The following is a 15,503-nucleotide window of genomic DNA, read 5'->3' as shown; positions in this document are numbered from 1 at the left end:
AGTCATAACATCAATTCGTGATGTAAACATATCATGGGCCAACATTAATCGATATCATGATCTCACGTCAATACTCCTCTAGACGTATGAGATGAGGTTGAAGATCAAGTTACTATGGTAACACAAAGGTGTTTTAAAAATCATCGGGGTGACAAATGAATGCCTTTCCCTAATCTCTATATCGATTTTTTCATGGCGGCTCCCTGAGGCTCAACCATGTATGTTCGCATCATGAATAGTTTATACACGAAAAAAAATGTTAACAATAAACTATGTTTTTGTGCCCACGTATGTGGTTTCGGCTCTTAGACCTAAAAGTCTAAACATGTATTATAGTCATATGTATCAACAATCTTGTATGGTCTTGGTCATATTTGAACTCGAGACCTTGAGAACAAATACATTAAACACTTGAGCTAACCAAATAGGTTGCTCATGTTGAATGTTGTGTATAAGAGATATGCGAGACATTTGCCCATATACGCTTTTTTAAAAGAAACATATATGTCAAGATTCCTTATTTCCCTCTCGTTTACCACAAACGATGTTGGTACATTACCTAACCTCAAGTCTCATAATTACGATGGCATACACCAAAGTGCAGCCTAATGGTCAAGCCAAATGAGCGCTCTTTTCGTAGTAGGCCCACGTGGCCTATCACATGGTTATGTCATTACGAATGCCTTTCGTAAGAATGATCTCATAGTGGTATCGCATCCATGTAATGAGGGAGGGATGTTGGATATGTGTGTCCTATGTGCGACCTCACATGAAGTGGGTCAAGCCTTACGTTCTCACCATCATTGTGGCTATGATCGTTTCGTTATGTAACAAAATCAAAGTGACCAACGAGGATGTCAACGAAAAAGATTGTTGAAAAAAGGATGGTGACTACGCCATTCTCACAAAAATGTGAGGATGGCCACCAAGATCCTTTCCCCGAAAAGGACAACATTCGATATATAAATCACGTAATAACGAATATACACATATGTAATTTATCACATATATACGATCAAATACATATACACGTGACCACATATACATATATTAAAAAAATTGTAACATTAAATAGCCAATAATGATGTAAGCGAGATACGTAATCGAGGCATATAGCCTTAGCCTCTACGCACATGAAACATCCAATAATAAGGTATTGACCTCTTACGCATACGACACCAAACACATATCGTTTACATAGAAATCGAGGTATTGACCTCATACGCATACGTAACATATGTATGTGAGCATAATACACAATTGAGGTATTAACCTCATACGCATATGACACGAATCACATATTAAATATATGTCAAATGAGGTATTGACCTCATACACATATGTAAACGTTTTATAAACCAATTAATTACCGCTACAACATCATTGAATCAATAAAAAAAACACATATTAACTATAAATCATTAGATTGGGAGATGAAAGAATAGAAAAAAAACAAGAAAGAGTTACTGAAGTTCCTTTGTTGATCGCTGTTTGGATCAAGGTCGACCGCACGTCGATCGATCACCATCCACCAAGAAGACAAAAACCAACAAAAGAAACATTAGAACATAAGCTCTGATACCAACAGTTAGAGTTATGGTATAACGTAAGCATGAGATAAGGATGAAATATAGATAAACATAAGAAAGGAGAGACAGAAAGAAGGGTGCCAATCCACCCGACCACCCCCGAGCAAAGGGATCAATATGGACTCTAGCCTCGATTAGCGTCCCATACCACCATCATGACATCGAGTCGTACCTGGTGTTGGCATCAGGTACGACTCGATGTAGTCAAAAGATGATGAAATGAGGGTAGCTAGGCCTCATATTTATAGCAAGACCCAAGGCCCCTAGGCAAGTTCACACTTGGCCTAATGGGTTGTCTCAATCCCGAGGATTAAAAGTAATCCTCCCCTTCTTTACACTCTCGTTTAACCCTCACACTTATCCACGTGTATAGAATACTATGGTAAATTCTCACCACGGGACATTATATGGTCATGCCCGTAACACAACTAAAGCATAAGTCCACTTGCATCAATCAAAGTTTGCAAATGTTTAGTTATATACTAGGGCACAAAGGTACGCTCAACAACATATGGTTAAGTGTTTGATGATGACAATTTTAAACCTTTTAGACTATTACGACCCCTTAAATGTAAATGAAATGTAAAGTGACTACATATCCTAAACCAAATGTCGAAACCCTAAAAAAGAAAGAATTCGAAGAAGAAGAAACCAAAAAGAAAGAATTCAAAGAAGAAAAAGGTTTGAAACATAGACCTAACAAATCTTACAAATAACTCTTATTACTTTTAATTTTTTGAGAGTCGAGCTCCTAGTGATAGAGGCTGTAAGAGAGTCGAGCTCCTTATGACAGAGGTTGTCAGCTTTTTGTCCACATCGGATGGTGCTGATCGCACGGGCCCGCAGTTGAGCGACCTGCACCGTCCACGCCCGCAATTCCCTCACTTTGGCCACTTCAATATTGGGTAGTAGACTGTAGTTAGACCTCACAAGCAAAAGCATACAATACATTATACATACATACATATTGATATACATATACAAAATACAAATACATACATACATACATATACTGTTATACATATACAAAATACATACATACATACATTTCATTCAGTAGAGTTCCAAAGCCATCAACGAAGAGCCCCTCGAAGGTTGGGCTTACACAGACAGTCAGACATGTCCGATCTACTAGTCTAAGGTTGGATCCACGCACAGCCATGACGGATACTGTCTTTTACCCTAGTCTCTGCAGACTAATAATAACATTCCCATGGTTGGGATGATCATGAATAAGCGCAATTTACCCCTCGGAATCTATCTTGCTTGGAAACTCTTCAAGAAAGATTTTAGTCTGCATGAACACAGATCACTTGTTCTATTCCTTACTTTCATTGCATATGCTTGCTTTCATGCCTCCAGAAAGCCATTGAGCATTGTGAAGAGTGTATTGGATCCAGATGGAAGTAATTCTGTAGACATTAACCCAGCATCACAAGTGGGATCGTTATTAGCCCCATCTCCAGCTTTCAACATCCCATTGATAGTAGGGTGGCCCCCTTTTGATGGGCCTCTTGGCGCGGCCCGCCTTGGTGAGGTTGATGTCGCTTTTTTGGCGTCATATGCAGTTGGTATGTATTTTGCGGGTCGACTTGGAGATCGTATTGATCTAAGAAAATTTCTCGCATATGGAATGGTGGGCAGTGGTGCATTTGTTTTTTTATTTGGCATGGGTTATTGGTGGAATATCCATTCTTTTCCATATTATTTCCTTGTACAAGTCTTCACAGGTCTTCTTTCGGCCATTGGATGGCCATCAGTTGTGGCGGTTGTTGGAAATTGGTTTGGAAAGACTAAGAGAGGTCTTATCATGGGTATATGGAATGCACATGCTTCTGTAGGAAACATTGCTGGGTCCATTGTTGCGGCATCTGCCCTCCAATATGGTTGGGGATGGTCATTTGTGTTTCCTGCACTTGCTATCATCATTTTTGGAGTGTTTATATTTCTCTTTCTGATAGTAGAACCAGCTTGTTTGGGCCTCCCATCGCCTCATGAGGTTGATCAACATAGTGCAACTTTAGATGACGAAGAACGAGATTTTTTGCTGACTGATGTACATATCACAACAGGGACAAATGTAGTCACAGATGTAGAGGATACATCATCCATTAGAAATGTTGAAGTTCCAATCTCGTTTGGGGTAGATTGGGATATTCATGAATCACTTGATGAGAAATCACACGAGTTAAGGACCACAGAGGACCATGGTGAGGTTCCTTCATATGTTGCTGATTATGGTGTTGCAATAGGTTTTGCTGAAGCTTGGTGTATACCTGGAGTAGCACAATATGCTTTCTGCTTATTCTTTGTCAAGCTGGTGGCGTACACATTCCTTTTCTGGCTCCCTTTCTATATAAAGCATACTGGTTAGTGATGTAAGGTTTTCATTCTTTTATATCTAGTCTATGTCTTTTTATAACACGTAAGGATAATTTTTATGGCACCATAAGCATTCTGTTTGTGTTATAATATTTTAATTTGTTTGTATACAGTCCATTATATGCTGCTATAAATCATGAATCCAGTAAGGTTGTGTATCTATGGACATACTTATGTACATGCATAACCACAATTAAATTTGTTTTTGAGCTTATTCTGAAACTATAAAGTTAGCTAAGACTTTGGAAGCTACCTCAGCAGCTGATAGGACTGTGAGAAAGAAACAAAGAAAAAATTATTGATGGTCATAGGAGGCCACAATGGCCTATGAGACTGATCAAGAGATTAAATCTAAAGACGCTCTGCTGTCTTGAACGACAGCAAACCAAAATAAATAAATTAGTAAAACTGGCTAATATGTGTTGGCTATCCCACAAGATTTTCACTAAGAGTCATTTTGTTATCCTTCATATCCCATAACAGGGTGGACCAGTAGGTTTTACAAAGTGCAGTGACGTCTCCTTATTTCATAAAAGACACCAGGGCAAAAAACATAATGTTCTCTCTGATTCCTCCTCCTCATGGGCGATTGGTATATCTATTCCTCTACAGATTTATGTGTATCCGCCTCTCTCAAAACTCTCTGAATGTAAAGGCCCTGAACTGCTTATCACACTTTCGGGCACATGGGGGATGCTTATCCATATAAGTGATCTGGGGGATAATTCCATTTGATGACGTATGTACAAATAGAAACTTATTGTGAGACATTATTTGTCCAAATCTATCGATCAGAATAGAACTTACCGATTATATGTTTGGGTTCTGATACTTTGCTCCTTATTATGGAGACCAAAGGGATCTCCAAATCTCTCTATTTTAAACAACCACAATTTTTCTTGTGGTTTTTAGAATCGTATATGTCTACATTGTCTCTCAAAGGCACTAATGGCTACACACCCATAGAAAGTCAAGCACATGCAGCCTCCCAACGGGAGAATTGAGGTTCTGTGGATGTTACCTTTTGGTCTTGTCAAAGTGGGGATAATCCAAGTTATATTGGAATGAGTGAGAATAGTGCATTTATATTTATTCCATGTGACTAGAACTATTCTTGTGTGTCAGCCAACAAGATTATCTTTGGAGTCACTGATTGGAATAGCACCCAAGCCCTGACTTGCTTCCATCTGAGCCTGAATTATATCATTGTGGGATGATTCTTTGCTCCTTATCATGTGGGCAATCGTGGAGACTAAAGGTCTCCTAATCTCTTCAGTTTTCTGCCCTATGAAGGCCCAGTCCCCAAATTTCTACCCTGTAGAGAGCAGTTGGGTATTAAGAGTGTATTAAATCACCACAATTTTGTTTGTGATTCTTGAAATTGTGCATGTCCTCATTCTCTCTCAAGGGCACTCAAGGGCACTCAAGGGCCTCTGGTCATTGCATATTTACCTGACCTAAAAGGGCCTCTTGTAATTGCCTTAGCTGAGCGTGTGGTACAGTATTGAAGGCCTTATATAGAAATCCACAAAACAACAGTAGATTCTCCTTTTTATGGACCTGCCCTTCCTCAATAAGGGCTACAGTGGATCCATAGCAGTGAACCCCTTTTGGAAACCTATTTGGCTGTGGGGCAGCCATTTTCTCTGCCCATACATGCGTTCCTGAATATAGGGTCGAGCCATATAGTTTGAGCAAGTTATGCACAATAATGACTGTCCCATAGTTGTCGGGTATCATGGGGTCTCCAATCTAGAAAATTGGTGCAATGTTATGTTCTGTCCAGCTAGTAGGGAAGCCTTCATACATAGCTCTACCAAAGACATATACAAGAAGAGGGACTAAGGTCTCAGGAGGATAGATGAAGTGTTCACTTATTCATCAATTAATTTGATCATATGCTTTTCCAACTTGTAAAGAGGGGACCAGCAATTGTTACAAAGTAAAATGCTAGAACAGCAGAACAGTAGATGCTGTTGGGATCACAGGGCCTTAGGTTGCTCCTATTAAACTAGTAAAATGTTTCTATATAATTTGATATTTTTCTGATTTTTGTACAGTTTCGTTTTCATAACTGTACTGCAACTTCTAAAAGAATGTTCTGTCTATGGAATGGGATCCTTGGACAAAATTCCCACTCAGCATTAAATAGGTATTTATGAAGCCAACACTTAGCTATCCTATCAGCATTTATAGCTGTTCTTCTAAGAACATATTCTATGTATTTTGAATAACACATATATGTGTGCACTCCTACCTTTTACTTTTTTTTAAGTGGCGGGCTTTTGTTTTCTTTAATCTCTTATATGAGTTAAACCCCACAATTGTTTTTAGTTTCTATATCTCTGCCTTTGGATATTTTAGAAAACTGTCATTCTATCTTCTGGTTTGTTGCAACTAGTATCAAAGTGAGCATTGCATTCATTTAGAATCTCCATTGCTTAGTCTTCCACATTGAATAAGTGGGAGTTTTGTTTTCATGTTGTTCGGTATTCCTTCTTTTACCATGCAAAATACATCAGTCAATGTTGAGGTACAATTCAGGAAATTTGATGGGAGTGGATTCAACTTATGGAATGTTAGAATGGTAAGCACACTTTACTTACAAGGATGTGTAGAAGCATTGGAGGGAAACAAATCAGCTGGTATGGATGACACAATTTGGAACCTGCTCAATTGTAAGGAAACTGCCTACATTTACATGGGAGTGTCAGATGAAGATTTAGGAAATATTAAGGGGCTGACTATTGGTCATGAGATGTGGTGCAAACTGAAGACTATGTATGAGTCAACCACTACAGTGAATCAAGTTCACTTGACGAGAAGGCTCATGGTTGCAGGACTTGAAGATGCCAAGTTTGCAGCTGAACACATTTCAACATTCAATCTTCTACTCAATCAACTTCAATATGTGGGATTGCAAATTTTCAATAACAAAATGAAGGCAATCTTCTTACTCACAATATTGCCTGAAACATGGGAGGCTCTTATAGTTTCACTTTCAAATAGTGGAAGTCCTACATTTGATGGAGTTAGAAGAGCAATACCTAATGCAGAAATTAGTGAAAAAGCAAGTGTGGAGTCTTCTAGTCCTCATAACATAACAAGAGGGAGAGCTGCAACAAAAAAAACATCAATACAAAAGTCCAGAAACAAAAGCAAGGGGAAATAAATCACTTGCTTTTAGTGTGGTCGTAAAGGGCGTAAAAAGCCTGATTGTATATCTTGCATACAAGAGCTGGACAATTTGCAGTAGCTGTAAGTAGATGCTCAGGGTCTTTCTACTCCTTCCTAGATGCTAGGCGAGGATTAGATGAGGGGAAAAGAAAAAAGAACCTCCTTTGTAGGTTGGGATGGTGGTTGCTAAGAGGGATAAAAGAAGATAGGTCTGTGTGCTCTTTGGCAAAAAAAATCAGGCTAAGGATATGGAGACCTCACTGCTTTGATACCATGTGATGAAGCAAAGATCGAAGTAATTCAAAAGGTCACAACTCCAACAAGTCTCATAACTTTGAAGGTATTTGTGCAAAAAGTTTGTTCGCTTGAAAGGTTTATTCATATGTTAACATGCTTACTTCTATCAAGAGTTATGTATCGCATGGCCCTACTTGTGTTTGGAGAGTTGACGAAGACATAATAATTTTGGTAACCTCTTTCTTTGTGTTGACAAGGAGGAAGATGGTGATGACAATTGTCAAGGTGTTTGTGTGGGTGTGTGTGTCTAGGAATGTGAGATTTGTTTCCTACTATGTAATGAGGGTTTTTTCTCACACAATAATTTGTTATATTTTTAGTATTTATATTCCTTCTTTGTCTATAGCCTACCATTAGGCGAAGGAGTTTTTTTTTCTTTTTTAGGCTCACCATAAATGGTTCGTTCAACGAGCAAGATGTGAAGTCAATTTTTGCTTGTAAGAAAAGACTGTGGAAAATACATTAGATGCTAAGGTGTATAAGGATAAAACACGAAGGAACTTGACGGGATATAAAGTTAGAGGCGTTTTTCAAAAGTAGAAAAAGCAAGAAAAAAGAGAAAGAATAAAAGATGTAGGTAAAGGCAAAAAAAGCAAGGTAGAGATAAAAGCTCATACCTTCTTTATCTCATATCCAAATTTCAAAAGAAAAGATTCATAAGAAAGTTGACGAAGAGAGCTTTCTTGTATGACAAATTTGGATGACAAAGCAGAAATAGTGATATAAGAAAACACCTCACATAAACTCGAGGATATGTAAAAAGAAAAGAAAAGAAAAAAGCAAGAATAATGCAACTAAAAATCTATAAATAGGAGGGTATTCTTAGCAATTAGGAGGGAAGAATAAGAAGGCTAGAAGAAGTTATAGGAGTCTTATTAGAAGAAAGAAAGAAGAAGGAAAGACTATTATGAATTAGTGTCATTGAGATTAAGGTAGTTCTTTGGGGTTGTTACTTTTGGAGTCTAAGAAGATGGTACTGTTTTCCTAATAGTATATTAAAGTATTCCTTTCTCTTCTTCTTCTTTTCTCTATCTTTTTTCTATCTCTCTCCATCAAATAGCAACAGCGGAATAGTTGTTGGAACAAAATTGACACATAGTTGTTGGAACAAAATTGACACAGCCAAGCTGTGAGAAGGCTGTTAGATAGCAATAGAAAAAATGTTTGTAAAGAGTAGTGCATGTTAGCAACAAAAATAAAAGTCTTTACAAAAGAGGCTGGTATAGCCTATTTATACAAAACTAGGGAAAGTGGGTGAAATGGTTGTTTGGTAGTTAAGTGACTCTTGTACTACTAAACAGGTACAATAAACTGGGAATAAGAGGGAATATCTTGGAAAAAGTGGAAGAGAGAGAAGGCATTTAAAGCGTTGCACATTCTAGAGAGAAGCCATTTAAAGAGTTGCAGATTCTAGAGAGAGAAGAATCTAGAATATAAAAGAGAGATAATAAAGATGAAAGACAATGCAGGTCTGGAGCGGCCAACCTCCAACAACTTTAAGTGGGAGGTTGTTGAGATCAAAGGCCCTTAGGTTGCTCCTATTAAACTAGCTAAATGTGTGTATATAATGTAATATTTTTTTATTTTTGTTAAGAGTGTACAGTCTAGTTTTCCGAACTGTAATACAACTTTTAAAGAATATTTTGTATACTGAATGGCATCCTTGGTCAAGATTTTAACTCAGCATTAAATAGGTATTTATGAGACCATGACTTAGCTGTCCCATCAACATTTAAAGTTCTTCTTCTAAGGGCATATTCTATGTATCTTGAATAGCACATATACATATGTGTGTGTTTGTTTCGTAGAACTGTTTTTGCTTTCTTTAATCTTCTGTCTGTGTTAAACCCCACGATAGTTTTTAGTTTCTATATCTCCACATTTAGATATTTCAGAAACTGTCATTCTATCTTTTACTTCGTTATAAATGCTATGTCTTCAATATGTTGTCTTGCAAACAATTTGGGATGTGTTAAACCCAGCTGGATAATAACAATAGCTTTTTTGTGGCTTTTCTGTGTAACGATACAATTTCGGATGCAGCCTCGGCAATAAGCTTTCAAGGCAGTCCTTTGAATGTGTAAACACTTACAAAGGCATAAAACTCTTGGCCTTCTTCCAGTTTCTAGAAGCATTACAGAGCATGGGGCTCTGCTGTTAACCCCTGAATGGTGTCATCACATTTTCTTTTGTGTTTTCTCGATTCCATTCCATGAATTAGTGGAAATACTACCTCCCAAACCTCACTCAATTAAGCAAGTTTCCACCACTCTAATCTGTGGCTCTAATCTCCTGCTTTGGGGTGCACTCAAATCGCACATGTCCCTGAAATTCGTAGTACTGGGTATTTGACTTTGAGATTAAAGTAGCACATGTTCCATTTTCCTAATCACACGCCAGCTCCAAGTGTTTTGGTATGTCTACTCCAAGGTATTTGAAACTATGAACCACATTTCAATTGCCTCCTCTTCTACTACATCACTTGCCGGTGACCTTCAGATTTGATTGCTAGGTCACTATGTTGACACAGTATCTCATGTATTTCAAAGTTTTGGCAGTCTTGGCTGAGAATATGCCAAAGGTGCAATGCCTGCATTAATCGGAAGCAATACTAAAAACGTCTTAATGGATGGTTTTTACTTAGGTTCTCCAAAGGCTTCTTGGATGAACCCTTCTAGTTGGTCAATAAATAGATTAAGTAGAGTAGGAGATAGAGGGCATCCTAGTTTCATTCCTATCATGCTCATGAACTCTCTAGAAAATCTTCATTCATCTTCAACCTGCATCATAGTCTCTGCTATCACTGGGTCACCGTTACTTTTATGAGTGTCAATAATCCAAAATTGTCAGTTCTTTTCCATAATGCTGCACTTGGGATTGTACTGAAAGACTTTGTGAAATCTACAAATCTACAAAACAACAGTATAACGGTTGTGCTATAAGTCAAGTGTCCTAAATTACTACTGGCATACAAATAAGATGGTTGTAAACCGTCTTTTGTTTCTAGTTCCATTGCTCACATAAATACTCTAGTCTATTGTATTTAGAAGAACCTCTGCTGTACAGCATTGAAGGCATGTACATTCTAGATATCTGTCATCTATTATGAATGGGCAAAATGCAAAATTGGAGAAAATTTTCTCTTTCCGTTGTTCGGGAAAACAATATATGTTCAATACGGTATGAAGAGTTTGCATGAGGATTTAGAAATCTCTACAATCAAGAAGTTAGACTATACACAAGTTCTCAGACTCTAATATTATTACTCTGCAGGTATTGCAGGACAACGCCCTTCTGATAAGATGGCAGGTTACCTATCAACAATATTTGACATTGGAGGAGTAATTGGTGGAATTATGGCCGGCCATCTTTCCGATAAATACAATGTCAATGCGATAATTGCTGTGGTTTTAGTGTATTGTGCTGTACCATCCTTATATCTTTTTCGCATTTATGGGGGTGTATCGTTACTTCATACAGTAGGCTTAATGATCATCTCGGGTATATTTGTGAACGGACCTTATGCACTCATCACAACAGCAGTCTCGGCAGATCTCGGCACTCATAGCTCTTTAAAGGGAAATGGAAGAGCTTTGGCCACTGTGACAGCTATAATTGATGGCACAGGCTCAGTTGGTGCTGCCATAGGACCCTTCTTAACTGGATATGTTTCTGTTCAAAGCTGGAATGCTGTGTTTATGATGCTTGCGATATCTTCGTTGGTTGGTGGATTGTTTCTATTGAAGTTGGCAGTGGCTGAAGTTGTTGAGAAAGTCAACTTGTACCGAGGTGTTACTCTATCAGAAGCCGATGAACAAGAACTTCGAGGTTTGTGTATTTTTTCATGTACCTAGAATTCCGTCTAGGGCCTTCCATTGGTTAAATGTTAACGAAATGTGCTAACTGTGTTTCTGCTGCTTTGCAGAAATTGTCCCGTGATATCTGGGAGCGTACTGTATTTACTTTGGTTATGACTATTCAAATACGGATTCTTTGATAACTCAAAGTTCATTTTTGTACATAGTTTGTCATTGCATTCTTTGACAAGGTAATTGGATCATGTAGGATCATTACTGAATTTCTATACAAATAGCCAAAACTCCTAGCAGGGAGATTTCTGTGAAACGGATTTCCATACAGATTGAGCTGGTGGGTTTAGGTGGAACAAGTTCGTGTATTTCCTGTTTATTCCTTTCCGATTTGAAAGGTTAACACATTGTAAGAGGAGGCATTTAAAGGTTTGGCTGTTGATTTGGGCTTCCCTGGTAATGTATAGAACTATGGGGATGCTCAAAGCCTTAGTGATTTCATGTTTTCAGTGATGGGATCAAGTTAGATCTCCAATCTCATCGACCTTATATTGTATCTTTATTGATTTATGTTTTCTTGTTTCATTTAAATTAGTTGGTTTCAAGTCTGCTATATGTGGAACATCTTTTGTGTGTCCAACCTCATTTAAATTAATCCACTTGGAGTTGAGATTTAGCAACTCCTTTCCTAAGCTTGGAATACTCTTAGGATCACATATCACCATTTTGGATTATTAGTTGTCCAACAGGGAGACATGTAAAGAAATGTAGTTTTGAGACGGCCAACAACCACGAAAGAGGTTGGTGGGAAGATTGAAAAAGCTAACCTAAACCATCCAAAACATGGATTTGAAATGTATGAAGCAAGAAAATGAGGATGTAATCAAGTTCTGCTACCTTTATTATGCATCCATCTTTCATAATTCTCTTTCGTTCTTTTTGTTATTCTTATATAGATAGTGTAGTGTGCTACCTAGAGTAAGGTGAAAGTATATGCTATGTGAATGGCTCAAGTAGTACTCTGTTACTGGGATAGTCATTAATCTGAGTTTAGAACTCAGTTGAAATGTGGATTTTCTTGACTATCTTTGAATTGCTCATATATTAACTTAAGTAATGAGGTGCATCAGTTAGAGAGGTTAGGTAACTAATAGTACTTTGTCTTGAGGGTTAATCTAATAGAAGGCATTAGAGGACTATTCATCAAGAGTTGTCTTGTCACATGAAAGAACCTCAAAACTGGTAATGAGATGTTTAAATAGATCTACATGTTTAGGAATAAACATAAACACTTTCTTGAACATGACAAAGAGAATATCTAGGTAGAGAAAAATAAGAATTACTAAGGTTAGTTTGCCCTAGGGAAATACAAGACTTGGACTTCAATGTTGGCATAGAAGAGATAGATGAAGGTCACAGAACACATTTGCCACTATCACCCTTAAATATGTTATTGAAGAAAATTATCTTGACACCTTAAGATCATATGGGCAAGAGCTATTCCTAGAACTCAAAACAGTTAAATAAGAGATTGACTAATGGAAGTCCAATTTATCATGAAAATGTAGATTTGAGGACTAGTAGGAAGTAATAAAAACTATGGTGGAGGAAAAGATCTAATTGCAAAGCACTCTCTTAGCCAAATTAGAATTGATGAAATGCATCATCAACAAAGTTGAATGACTATCATACATGGGTACTAGTGCAACAATCACTAAATGAACCAACACAATAGATGAAGTGGCCAACTTTGTCCAATTTATCATGAAAATCTAGATTTGAGGACTAGTAGGAAGTAATAAAAACTATGGTGGAGGAAAAGATCTAATTGCAAAGCACTCTCTTAGCCAAATTAGAATGAGATGCATCATCAACAAAGTTGAATGACTATCATACATGGGTACTAGCGTAACAATCACTAAATGAACCAACACAATAGATGAAGTGGCCAACTTGGTATATGTCACATAATTTTTGTGATGGCGACGTATACCAAGTTGTCCCTCACACACCTCCAAATGATATTGTGTGAACCATCTCATTTCTCTACTTAGCCTTCTGGCCTACAAATGGGTATACTTGAAGGAAGATGATGTCACTGGAAGTATGGAAGTTGTTTTATCTTGTTGTCAAAGCTTTGTTAGAATAACATTATCTACTAGTATTTTTATTGTTGTACCTTAGCCACGTTGAAGAAGAAATTCCAAAAACTACTAGTTTATTTATAAGTTTCCCATACTACTCAAAGTCATGAGAACCCTCTAAAACAGAATCACGACCAAGCTTGATTTCTCTGATTTGGTGAAGTTCATCAACTTGTAGAGTTTGGTAGCAATAGACTAATGCACATGCTTAATCTATCCCATCATGCTAAAATACCAAGCTTAAAACATCCATCCTTTAGTCTCAAAAGGAAATTAGAAGCTATTGTTGCTTAACTTGTGAGGATGCCTACGCACAATTGACTACAACTTCTATATCAAACTATCATGGCCCAAGATTTCATAACAATGATGAAAATGCAAGATGGTTCAGCCCCCACATCACCACCTAAATTTAGTTATAATACTACAACCAATATTGGCCTAAAATTTACTCTTACAAACCCTAACAATACTTCTTCTAGAGATTATCATGTCACCAATATAAATAATAAAAGTTGTACTTCGTTCCCATCATCCACCCTTATACATAATAGAGTCCTTTACTCTCCTTTGTTGATATATTTCAATGGTACAACCCCTACCCCTACCAATGCCCTTGAACTTTATGCCCTCAATCTACTAGACCTCAAAATATAGATAGTCTATCACACATCCCAAATCAATTCTACCTTAATGAACACAAAATTCCTAGACACAACCTACCATATAGTTAGCTACTATGTTTTCAGCTCCCACTCATCCCCATACTTTAACCACAACATTGCTCCCCTATGCCTCCATACACAAGGCAAGCCAACATTCTAGTCAACAAAACAACATAACCGTGTCCCCCCTAGATCCCCAAACATACACAAGCCTGCACCCCCCATAGGGTACACTTATCATGAACAAAAATACACCAACACAACACTCCATAGCACACAATTATATGCAATTGATAAACCAGAGCTATTTGAAACATAGAGGGCATTCTTCTAAAAACCTTTCTATTAAACCATTTATTAGGATTGTAGCCGTCCACAACCGGTTTACACTTCCGTACTAGGGTGCAAAGAACAAGTCGACAGAACACAGACAAAGTAGAAATTAGAGAACAGAGACGCAAAATGTTTTAGGTGGAAAACCCGAAAGGGAAAAACCACGGGGGTCCACAAACCCCAAGAAACAAATCACTAAGTGTACAGAGAGGAGTACAAGGAGACTCGAAGGCAACAACCTCGAGCTCGTCTTCGTCTAATAGACGTGGACAAAGTTACTACTCCCACTTTTACTAGTTACAAAGGCAACTACTCACTGTAACTTGTTACAACTATAATGGTTATACTAGAACTACTCATAAGGTTTGCCCTAGTTGAATTTATACTAATACAACTTTCAGGGCTATTTACAAATATAGTCCCAATGGGCACATTCAGACTATTTACAAATATAACCTCCCGAATTGGCTATTAAATTGATTATTCGATTTGTCGATTTTTCGTTTTTGACCGAGGCCTATCGACCTCAGCCGAATTACCTACTTACTCCACCCAATTTGGTTCATTCTCTTCTTCCCATCTAGAGGGACATGTTATCTAACACCATCCACTAGCCAAGTTGATGCCACATCATAAATTTCCACCACCACACAATGGACAACGTAGGCGTTGCACACCTACATGAATGATTCAACATGACTTCATTTCATAAAGTTATTTAAAAACATAAAGAGATAAAGTTTTTTTTTTGCAAAACTAAAGTTGAAGAATGACCAAACAATTGATTAATCACTATGTTGTTGTGCATGACATTGTCATTGTGTTGAATCTTGGGGATTTTATTCAAAGGGACATTGTAGAAGTAAATAAGATGGTTGAGGAGGGAGCATGCACACCTACATGAATGATTCAACATGACTTCATTTCATAAAGTTATTTAAAAACATAAAGAGATAAAGTTTTTTTTTTGCAAAACTAAAGTTGAAGAATGACCAAACAATTGATTAATCACTATGTTGTTGTGCATGACATTGTCATTGTGTTGAATCTTGGGGATTTTATTCAAAGGGACATTGTAGAAGTAAATAAGATGGTTGAGGAGGGAGC

At 37.5% G+C, this 15,503-nt stretch overlaps 1 protein-coding gene across 1 annotated transcript; it reads left to right on the top strand.

Moving 5' to 3' along the window:
- The first annotated feature begins 2,675 nt into the window (after positions 1-2,675).
- LOC147850884 (putative glycerol-3-phosphate transporter 5) lies at positions 2,676-11,848 on the top strand. The gene is made up of 3 exons (XM_087335647.1): positions 2,676-3,958; positions 10,719-11,273; positions 11,371-11,848. The coding sequence occupies exons 1-3, from the start codon at positions 2,803-2,805 to the stop codon at positions 11,382-11,384; spliced, it is 1,725 nt and encodes a 574-aa protein (XP_087191773.1). The 5' UTR covers positions 2,676-2,802; the 3' UTR covers positions 11,385-11,848.
- The last annotated feature ends 3,655 nt before the right edge of the window (positions 11,849-15,503 follow it).

This window comes from Azolla caroliniana, unplaced genomic scaffold, assembly GCF_043228905.1.
Source record: "Azolla caroliniana isolate FFs.n. ecotype wild unplaced genomic scaffold, voAzoCaro1.0.p SCAF_20, whole genome shotgun sequence".
NCBI lineage: Eukaryota > Viridiplantae > Streptophyta > Polypodiopsida > Salviniales > Salviniaceae > Azolla > Azolla caroliniana.
The sequence above is the reverse complement of the archived record's forward strand: the minus strand, read 5'-3'. Positions and strand labels throughout refer to the sequence as shown.